Here is a 12,311-nt window from a genome sequence, read left to right as displayed (position 1 = left end):
TCCCGAATAAGTTGGGAAATGTATATCCCATATGCAGGTGAAGTTGGTATATTGCTACGAAGGTGCGGGAAATTGATATTTCAAAATTAAAATCTTCTCGTTTGACATAGATTCTTGTACTGAGATGACTGTGTATGTCAAATTCGAGGTATAAGTCTCATAAACAACAACTATATATTTATAAATTTTTGTTGAAATCAAAGCCAGTTAAATTTTGGACCCCGTTTTGAACCAACTTGAAAACTGGGCCCAAAATAAAAAATCAAAAAAATAAAATTTAGACCCTTTGGACCTTAATATGTGGATAAATTTGAAAACCTTACCAAAATAAAAAATCTAAATAAACGTTTGCAATCTGTATATTTATATCAAAGAACCTCAAGAATTCACTTTTTGTAGAAATCAAACAAAGTTTTGTTTTGGACCATTTGGACATCAATGTGCACCAATTTAAAATGGGACCCAACTGCAACATTTAAAATTTAAATAACGGTTGGATTTAGGATATTAAAGAACCCCAATAATGTATATTTTTTTTTGTTCTTGTCCTAAACATGCATTAATTATTTGCCATTGGATATTAAGCAACCACCAACCAATCAATTAATCTAACAGGTAAAATATCTTCAAAAGTACCAATAAAAAGCTCCCCCTATTATATTTGAAATGAAATGTATGAACAGTTCATTAGTTATTGCATGGAAACTATTGGAGCCGCCCACTATAGTACCACAAACTAGTAAAGTGATTTTTCAATGGGAAAACTCAGTTAAAAAGGACCTGTTCAGTCAAACTGATGTATAATTATGTAATTATGTAAGTGATTAATTATACTTTGTATGATTAACATATTTAATAAACAGTTAAATTAAGGAGTTAAAATATCTTATTAATATCTTCTTCTATACATGTATCTAGTTTGACCCGGCTATTGTCACTTTTGCCAATTTTTTTATCTTCATTTAGCACTGCTTGCATAACCCTACAAATAAAAAAGTGTAAAACTATAAAATAATTCTTCAATTTTGTTTTATATGAAATAAAATATATAATACATAAGTTAAAGCAAAGTCAATGAAGCAGGAAATGTAGTGTAGTGTAGGTTGCATGTCTGTAAATATCGACAATGCAATTTCCCATAGGAACTCCTTTTTTTGGCTAAAACTGTACCACTTTTACTATGAAGTTTTGAAATAAATTATGTCCTAGAATGGAAAGTTGATATGCACTACTATTTTTTTCAAAGGTCAAAATATAGGGCTGTGCGGCATATTTTCAACGTTTAGATGCCCCTAACTTCTAAGAGTTTAAACTTACACTAAAATTCTGTACTACCCCAACCTTGACTTCAGGTTTTCCACAGATTTCAATTTGATCGTTATGGATATGTATATTTACTGGTAACATTCCCAAGTTATGTCTCTACGAGATGAAACATAGAGATCATATCTGTGAACCAGTACATAAACAAAATTAATTATCTATGAATATTATATATCTCTCCAAAAGAGGCGTGGTTTGAAAAACAGCTGTATTTACAAAGTGCAAACTGTAGCTTTACAGTGCATGTATTTCAATATTCTATAAGTAATCTATATACATGTACATGAAGGGTCCTAAAATAGAATAATTTTACAAAAGTTTGCAATGCTTTTCATTTGTTTAGTCTCCATGGCCCAGTTCAAAATGATTATTCACTGGATAAAGTTGTCTAGTGTTATGTTTTCCGGAGCTTTTCAACTAGATACAAGTTTTTTAGTAGACACAGAGCTGAACAACATTTGTGTCTTTGATTATTAAATTTAACATGTACATTCTTGATGATTTGTCAAAAGCTGAGGGAGAAAGTTCACAAATGAAAAGTAGTTTGGATTGATTTCTAAATTCATGTGTTGAACATTTTTTTGTACATTCTGTAGCAATATTTCAAAGTAATATATCACTACAATTTTTACAAGGTCCCTGATAATTGAATTAAAACCTATTTTGTCTTTTTTTTTAAGCAGAATAAATATTGTACCCTGGTTTAAAGCTTGAAAATTAATATTCTGTCCTTAGCTGGCAAGGATATAAAGATTTTGACCGTTCTACCCCTCCCCCTTCCCTTTTTTTTCAAAATCTAATGGTCGTCCCTTTACCCTGCCAAAGACAAAAAATGTATATAAAAGTGATATTATTAGTTTGCACTTTGCCATAGGATATAAATAAGATATCTTAGAAACAGGTGTAAATGAATATCCACATGCCCCTTCAACCCGCCCCCTTTTTAATCTAGAATATCAAATGTTGGTCCCCTAATTTCAGCTGGACTATAAGGAACAAATGAAAATTGATTGTAAGATTTGTACCTATTCCTACTGGAATAACTCAACATGTATACAGCCCGTTATGTAGGTGAAGGTCCTCGATCAGCCTTGGCTTTGCTGGAAGAGGGTGGGTCGGGATGATGACATCTTGCTCGACTAATATGCCAATGAATTCCATAAAAGTTCCCGTACAACTGGCATATTCTAAGACAAGATGATGTAACAACTATCACTACAAACCAGTAAAAGTCTGAAATGGCCTATATCTGTACACGACTGTACTGATTTTTACTCGACCAGTCTGAATTGGTCTGAAATTTACTTGATAATACTCGACTGTAGTCTGAGCCATACTTAACAGTCTGAATTTGTACTTGACAAGTAATTAATCATTTTATATGAGTCTGAACCATGCTCGACCTAGTCTAAACCATACTCGACCTAGTCTGAACCGTACTCGACCAAGTCTGAACCATACTCGACCAAGTCTTAACCGACCTAGACCTATTATATGTATCTATCGAAATAAAACAAGCTGATCCTAAAAAATGAATTTTGACTAATATTTTCAATATTATTTAAAATTTTATGAATATTTCGGAAGTATTTCATGCAATCCTTGATAAAACCTATTTAAAAAAGGAAATGTGTTCCAAAGTAACAGTAAAAACTTATTTCAATCAATTTAAGAAACTTTTTGTTCAAATTAAAGACATGGCATACATAAAGCACTTTAAATTTAATATGGTCTAATTACCTCAGTACATGTGTGATTTACAGGTAAAAAGAAAGCCCTATTTTCTTAAATTCGTGTATTACTTATCTAGTATATTCGAAAGGCCTTGTTATTTAATATAAAAAGGATGTTGCAATTTTGAATAAATGTTATTTAGAATTTAATACCTCTGACCAGGTGTGATCTTATTTATGAGTTTGCCCCAAGCAGAGGTAATACTGTATATTTCTCTACTTATCAGAAAAACAATTTTATTTATTTCTTTAATTTTATCCCTTTTTGATATAAATTATATATGATATATTTTTTTATCCTAAATATAATAATAGATATATTATTAATATAAGGTTAAACAATTTTTAAATTTTGTTGGCTGTTGTTATATATGTCAGTTAAAAAGAATTATGTTTTAACAGTTCAAAAAGTAGAGGTAATTTGGTCTAGTATGGTTCAGACTGGTCAAATATTGTTCAGACCTTTGGTTAAGTATGGTTAATACTGGAAAAATAGGTCGAGTACAGGTCGAGAATGGGTTAAGACTGTTTCAGACTGGTCGAGTAATAGTTCAGACTATTTTCAACAGCAAAGATAAGGGTCAAGTACGATTCAGTACAGTCGAGTATGGTTCAAACTGGGGTCGAGTAATGTCAAGTAAAAGTCAGACTAATTCAGACTGGTCGAGTAAAACTCAGTACAGTCTAGTACAGATATAGGCCATTTCAGACTTTAATGGTTTGTAGTGTATGGGAAAATAAACCACTCTAGTCTTATATAGAATAAGGAGTCCTGGAGGAAATATACCACCATAGTTTTCATTATTATTCAAACTTTTGAGATAAACGGTAGTCTGTATCTGTATGAATATGTTTGGATACCAATACTGGTTTTAATACAACGATAGAGTGGGCGTCGTTGATTTATTGACGGTGCGCTAGAGCAGTTTTGACGCTCTCAATGCTCAGTGCGACCATATACAGTGCCTTCACGATGGTTCAACTCGATCACTGTTTTTACTAAGAATGAATTAGAATATTATTATGTTTTGCTCGTTGAAATCTCAAAACACTTTGTGTTGTTCTGGACTTATTTTTCCACAATATTTATTCACTAAATATTATTGTCTGGTAATTGTCAAATTTCTTAACAGTAATTATTCTTTTTGGAAATCCTTTTTGTTCGTTAGTGCATTTAGATATTTCAAATAGTTTGTTATATGTGGATGTATAGTAATGGGATTGCCCACATGCTTCTCCAAGATTAAAAAAAGTCGCAAACTTCAAAGTAGACGTTGTGTGCAAAACAATCACTGGGAACTGACATGTTTGAGATCTAACACAAGAGAGATAAGTCAATGGAAGAGCACAAAAGATGGACTCACTAGTTTCAGACAATTTATTGATTTTTGCAATTGCAGTACATAAATGAATTATTTACATTTTTTATCAAATTGATTATACTCTTTTCAATTATTTTATATGCCATTTTATTTCCAATAGTAGTCCTTTTGCCAATTACCGACTTGCTTCTGTTATAACACACTTTTTAAACAAATTACTTCCCTTTGTCAAACGTAGACTGTTTTATACCGGACAACATTAGCTTTTCCCCAAGGAAAACATGATAAGTTTAAAGTGATATAATGGGGTTTTAACAAATTTTTATTGAAAAATAACTTCTTGTATCAAAAGTATATAGCTACGGTTACACACATTACGCACAGATAAATTTGCTCTTTCCACTAGCTCTTCATTGTCAATAAAATATATGTCCCTTCTAAGGGAGACAAAAATAGGATCTCTAATTACAGGGTCAATAACGGGAATTGGCAAACAGACTATTGTGTTTATAATTTGATTCAAATCAAAATAAAAAAGTGTAATTTTAACACTAAAATCATCATTCTTCCAAGACACAAATGAACATTTAATAATCATTTGCCAAGCTTAATGTTTTGCTATGATATAAAACATACTCAATGGTTAAAACTGATATAAGTTGCATACATATCGGGAACGGGTCTTGCAAGATATAAGCAAATAAAAACCATGTAAGTTCATGTATACAAAACCTGACTTTATGTCCGGGCTCCTGGCAATGTGCCAAATCGTATAAATTTTCATTTGTATTGATCATAACATAGAAAATGGATGGGTTCCAGCTGACATTACTCTAAAAACTCAACTACCCCATTTAATATTCTTCTGGGTCATTCCTAAAGGGCATAAACAGGTTGGATTTTCCCATTGTATCATTATGAATTAACAGCATTATGCAAATGAGGCTGTGACTAAAAATGGATATTATGAAAAATTAAGTGTTAAAATTCTTTTATTTTATGTTAAGGATTAAGATGATGTATCAGAATTTGTCAAGTTGCGAATGTTGATTTGGACGATTTTCTGAATATTGCATGGTTTTCTGGCGGATTGGATCTGAAACAAAACTTAGAATCGTGGCATGCATTATTAGGATTATCTTCCAAGTTAGTATAATTGTTCAATATTTCAAATTACGTTAGCAATGCATCATACTTCCAGTTCCAGGATTGGACATGGTTTGGAAATGTGCTAATACTTTGATCTCTTCATTTCATAAAGAAAATAGACATACTGAAGAAGATTATCCGTTTAAATGTTCTAAATAGTAAAATATAGGAGAATGAATTTGGAGAGTGCCACCCTTTCCTTGTATAGAAGACCGTTGTACATTATTTTCGACATATGAGTTTGAATGTCCCTCTGGTATCTTTCGCCACTCTTTTATAAAAGTTTTGCGTTCAAAGGGCTTTTCCAGATTTATCTTCACCAGGAACGCCTAAAACATAAAAAAAAAAAAAAAAATGATACGAGAGAAGTTATATAACTAAAACGGATCTATATATAAGGACGGCAAAATCAACCGTAGAACAATATTATATGAAGGAGTTGGAACGTTAGTTTTTTCACAGTTGGGGAATCTCACTATATGTTTTAAAATTTTGGTCCTTTGGTAGACTGTCAATGGGACTCCCCCATTTAAAAGTAAAAAAACCGACACATTATCCTTAGACTGTTCGATCAAATTTGTCACACAACAGCTTAAAAAACTGACAAATCTTTCGTTGCTAAAGCAATCTAAACAAATGGCCTGTTTCTTTCAAATAGTCTTACTTATATAAAATTTGATAGCCATTGTCCCTGAAGAAAATTTAAATACGTTCATTATCTTTATATCGGTTCTATTAGGCTAGTGCTTTCTGTTTTTGATAATTTCTCAATGGTAAATTTATGAAAAAATTGTCATAAAACATGGAAATACCGAAGATACTGATTTGACAATACCCTGGCGACTACTAGTCAGTTATTATCGATATCGACTTGGTGCTAGAAGTTGAAAATATATTTGAAACATCCGAATGGCTATTCTTGATTTCCTTCATCATGATTCAGATTCTATAAATTGTTCTCTGATGTTGCTCTCACAAAATGTTATAAATACATAGGAAATGTTGACAGCTTTGTTTTGAAAATAACATGCTTGTTTAGAAGACTATAATAATTGATAGTATATAAATGATAGAACAAAAAGTACAGAAAAAATATATCTGTTTCCTTGTTATTGTGATATATGCCATATAGTTTGGCGGGAAATTTAATACCAGAAACTAAAAACGCAGAAAAACAAATGAAAGGTTTATTTCCTTGTTTCTGATTGATGACTTATTAATATTTTATCATTTTTATCTACAAATGTGTTTATACATTTAGCATTTTAACTTTTTCATATCAAACTATGCTACATTAACAAGGTTTTAATAAGATTTTCAGAACTGTCTTTTTAATAAATATGAAATAAAATTATGAAAAAAGTAGACGTTAACTTGCAAACTTTTAAATGGTGCTACATGGATAAAATCAGAGAATTCTGAATATCAAGTAAAAATAAAAAGTTCAGCGAACATAGGAAGGCTGTCATCCTTAGAATATTTAAAGTTTAAAAAAGACTTCTAAATACATTGAATCTTCATCAATACGTTTGAATTGTCAGGTTCCCGCGTCTCAAAATAAACTCATCATAAATACAAGGATTGAAATTTTGTATTTGCGCCAGACGCGCGTTTCGTCTACAAAAGACTCACCAGTGACGTTCGTATAAAAAAAGTCAAAAAGGCCAAACAAAGTACGAAGTTGAAGAGCATAGGACCAAAATTCCTAAAAGTTTTGCCAACACAGCTAAGGTAAGCTATTCCGGAGGTAGAAAAGCCTTAGTATTTCAAAAATTGAAAGTTTTGTAAACAGTTAATTTATAATTATGACCATATCAATGATAATTCATGTCAATGCTAAAATGCAGCGTCCAGATGCCGTTTCATAGCTTGTAGAACAACATTGTTGGACCATAGAACACACACATGCACAGTCTAATAATTATCGCACAATATTTTTCAATAATGTGTGTTACTCGAAATAATTCTTTTATTTTTCTGCTTATGAAATATATTACGGTAAAAATCCGTCGATGAGAAAGAAATAGATACTGATACATGTAAAATGATAAACACTTTGTAAAGTAAAACAAAGATAGACAAGTCACGGTATGAATTCCTACAAATATTTAAGTTTCTTTACTCATGTTACTTGCGGCACGGACGTTTTAGATATCAAGCACTTAGTTTTCATCTTATATATGACAATCATATTAATTATAATCACTATGGTATAGATAATGCATATTTTAAGGTTTTTCTTGTTGTATAACAAAACGAGGGGTGTCAGTATTGGTCAAATGAAAGACCGACAGTTGGGAGGTCTTCTTTTGGCAATCAAGACACCCCTAGGTGTGTTATACATGATATTTAACCTTAAAATTATATATATATAAAAACCTTAAAATTTGCTTTATCTGACTTATATACCGTCAAAAATATTATTTTCTGCAAAGATTTGCCTGATTTGCATCCTATTTTACCAACCACACTAAAATGGGATATTTTTGCTGGTGCGTTTAGGTTTTCATACGCCATACGGCTCATTCATAATGTGAAGTAAAACTCACTGATCGATCTAGATATTTATGTTTGAACTTTAAAAATCATTGTCCAGTTACAATACAAATATTACAGTAACTGCTTAAAGCAAGGCACAGAAGAATTGTTACGGTGTATGAAAAATGCAAGTAATTTTTTTATGTAGTTAATTGTATCAGCTTAATTTATGAAAGGGGCAGTTCGTACATTTTTCGAGTAGAATTCAACAAAATTTCAAACAAATATACTTTACTATGGGTTAGCATTCGTTAGCTGTCACTATCCTATAGATTAACTCCGGTTGGTTATATTGATAATATTGAAGCTGGAGCCCGAATGTTGTGTTAATTAATTATTTTGATGTGTCATTTGTATGCAAAAACGACATCCCTTTGTACTATGTTTGAATTCCAAAAAGTCTAATTTCATTTATTCGTTTTGAAACATTTAAAATTATCATATTCAATTTAAAGAACCTTGGGTAGTCAAGGTCGTTAAAAACCTATCCTTGTCGATAAGTGACGTAGTTTGATGAGGCATTCTACTGTGAGAGTACAAATAGGTCATCTGCCTTAAACTAATCCTGGATTTGTTTACTTATAAAGCCGTATTATGGTAATACATTACATATAAAGTGATCTGTCTACTTTTAGTTAGGTAAAATATTCATGTGAATAACACATGTTTCATTCTGCTGTCTAGGATACACTGTTTTAAGTTGCTGTACCATCACATAACCTTCAACAGCATTGATCCTGCTTCTTATAAAAAAAATTGTTTTAATATGGTGTATATAATTATAACAGAATTCAAATGAAGCAGACATAGTGTCTTAATTTATCTGCATATAACTTGATTGCCTAAAGACAAATACATGTATGAAGTGTAAAATTAAATTATGCATATAGCTTTCAGAATAATTAATTTTAAAAGTCAACAATTGCTTTATAATATCACTCCATAGTTCTCAGTGTAATTTTGATATTTTTCGATAGTGAAATATATGCTTGGTTAGATTGAATTTTGAAATTAAAACTAAAAGAAAATTGTATCATTTCAATTTTTAAAGAACAAAAAAATGAAATTATTATCCATCATGACAATATTAAATACAACAGAATAAAAAACAAATTACCTGTATATAGTAAATTTTTACTTTAAAATGAAATTGATTGTGACATTTGAACAATTGTTCAACACTGACATTGGAAATTGTTGAACTATGTGAATCACTGTTCGATTGCAGATACTTTCATTGTCAACATTAATACTCTGTTTTGAACACACGGTGAGTTAATGTTGTTTTTTTTGTTGTGATGGTCTATAGCGCATATAGTGGAAATATTTTTTTTTCTCATCAACTTTTGGAAAAATATCTATTTCCAGGCCAATAATCAAATATTTAAACTATGAATTACCTATTATATCTGTTTTGTCGACACATTGTTGTCAATATAATGGAAATAAATGCGTCTGCCATACAAGTGACAAGTTTCGCTACATGTAGCTTTAAGACACGTTTTAATCCACCGTTTTCTACATAATGAAATGCCTGTACAAGGTCAGGTATATGACGATTGTTTTCCATTTGTATGATATGTTTGAGCTTTTGATTTTGATTTTGCCATTTATTAAGGGACTTTTCGATTTGAAGTTTCCTCGGAGTTCGGTATTTTTCTTATTTCACTTTTAAGATAATGGTTTTAGTTCAAAGTCACCAAAATTCTCCCGAACACAAAGCTTTTTTGATGGTGGCTTACGCAAAGTGTCAAATATAGTGTCAGACATATTTTTCTTTTTTTCATCACCTGTGTAGCCAATATAGGTTTTGAAACTGGCGTCACTTTTTAGTCCTGTAACAGTCATTATAAGACGACTTGCGAATTTCCAAATATTATGCAATACATGGACCGAAGTGGCTCTTAATGAATGGTTCGGATAAAACACTGATAATCAAGCTTTTCCATTAATTGTTGGCATTAAATTACCGATAGTATGCCCGATTAGTATATTATCACAACATTTAACGGAGTTTAGATTTTTGCTAAGTCGTTGAAATAGAGGATCATATTTATTTCTTCGCAAATGACTGGTTTATGATATAACGGATCTCACTGAGCATAAGTCATTTGCAATGAAAATAGAATTTTATAAAAATATATTTACTTATAATAAATAAAATGTTTGCAATAGATAAGGCATATCAACTACAAGTACCTGAAAATGCATAATCAATGCATCACTGGTAAATTATTAAGTCTGGAATTTCGTTACCATCAATTACTCAAAACTTTTAACTAAATTCTTTCATTGATAAAAAGATTTGATTAGTAAATTTGGCTGTACCAGTAGAAAACTTATTAAAAACAGTATTTCACATTCTAAAGTCTACTGCCTGTCGATACTTTTATTTTTGGCATTGCACAACATTTTGCACAGGCAAGTCTTCTTTGACTGTCCATGACGTTAAAATACTAAATCCCCGGGATGTGTTTTAGTTGATTTTAGTCTCTGATGCATGATTTTTTTTATTATTATTAATTGTTTTTGGCTTTTAACTAGCTTTCAGTAACTGCGAGTACTCTCAAATCGTACTTTCGTGTTAATTTGGCCTGTTGATAAAAGTTGTAATGGTTTTGGGAATTTGTTGTTACCTTTTTAAAAGTTATATCTCGTCTCTCTATTTGTAATTTATTATACCAGCTTTGATAACTGTTTGGTATTACTATGAATTTTCACTCCTGCACTCGTTCTATATTTGTAAAAAATGCTTCCGTTCTCCATAATTCTACAAATGTTTTTTTTTTACCTGTGCAAATTATTTTATTTGGCGGCATTTTGATCAAGGTTTACATCGTTATATCATGTATATGGCGGCATTTTGTTCAAGGTTATGGTTAACTTTCTGAAATTGGTTATAATCTAACCCCTTATTTTATTGATTTTGTATTTACATTGTGTCATAGATCAAATTTATTCGTTCAGTGTATATTCAATTGTTTGTTTTCATATGTCTTTTGATTGAGTTATTTAAGCCATTTCAATTGATATTTTATAGTGCGTCTTTCGTTGTTGTGATGTTACACTATTGTTCCAGGTAAGGGTTGGTACCTATTTAAACGTTTAAACCCGCTGCATTTGTTTGCACCTGTCCTAAGTCAGGAACCTGATGGTTAGTGGTTGTCGTGTTTTGATGTGGTTCATAAATGTTTCTCGTTTTTCGTTTTTTTATATAGATTACACCGTTGGTTTTCCCGTTTGAATGGTTTTACACTAGTCATTTTTTGGACCCTTTATAGCTTGCTGTTCAGTGTGATCCAAGGCTCCGTGTTGAAGACCGTACTTTGACCTATCATGCCTATAATGGTTTACTTTTACAAATTATGACTTGGATGGAGAGTTTTCTCATTGGTACTCATACCACATCTTCTTATATCTGTATAAAAAGTTATTGTTACCAACTACGGCTATATGCAATGTATTATTAATTTGTGTGTATCTGTACGACTCAATGCTATATATGTGTTATAATGGATGTATTTGTACGGCTCAATGCTATAGTATAATGGATGTATTTGTACGGCTCGATGCTATAGTATAAAGAATGTATTAGTACTGATCAATTCTATAAAATAATGGACGTATTTGTACAGCTCAATGCTATATAATTATAGATTATTATATGTAGCAGTCACAGGAAAAATTTTCTCACTGCATTTTAAATTTTCAATTTGCGAGCCTTAGGGTAAAATCTAAACAAAAAACTATCCAATTCATAGACAAATTCTTGAAATCTTCAGGTAAATTTTTCTCCCGTAAATAAGATCTGAATGTCCTCACGCTTGAATCTGTTGATCGGCGAGTACTTTAAGAGTCCTTTTTATCAAACTATTATTTATTTCGTCATCTTTTTACGATGAAAAGCGTTTTTCAGTAGCTTCTTCTGCTACTCCAGCCAGACTTTGTTGTCTGCGATTTCAAACGATTATATGACAAATGCACTGATTGGTTGATATTAATACGGTCGTCCAATTAAAAACCATTTTATTTATAAATCCGTTAAATAGCTTACAAGAATTTCCCGTCTCTATATTAAGGTACACGGACTCTATTCATAATCTTATATCAATATCTCGTGATTTTTTTCCGCGGTGAATATAATGTATTTTCAAAGAAAATTTCCTATGCTTTTAGCCAAGTAGAAAACAGAAAATGTATAGTCACATACTATAAAAAGGATACACAACTAAAGAAACTAAGGTTT

The 12,311-nt window shown here is 31.1% G+C and overlaps 1 protein-coding gene across 1 annotated transcript in view; it reads left to right on the top strand.

The window, feature by feature from the left end:
• Positions 1-2,372: 2,372 nt before the first annotated feature.
• LOC139526483 (techylectin-5A-like) overlaps positions 2,373-12,311 on the top strand; it is a 52,830-nt gene continuing 42,891 nt past the window's right edge. The window contains exon 1 of the mRNA XM_071321635.1: positions 2,373-2,433. Coding sequence (XP_071177736.1) covers positions 2,373-2,433 — 61 coding nt within the window. The remainder of the gene's footprint in view (positions 2,434-12,311) is intronic.

Source organism: Mytilus edulis, chromosome 6, assembly GCF_963676685.1.
Source record: "Mytilus edulis chromosome 6, xbMytEdul2.2, whole genome shotgun sequence".
In the NCBI taxonomy this organism is placed as follows: Eukaryota; Metazoa; Mollusca; class Bivalvia; order Mytilida; family Mytilidae; genus Mytilus; species Mytilus edulis.
This window is presented reverse-complemented; position numbering and strand designations above follow the sequence as displayed.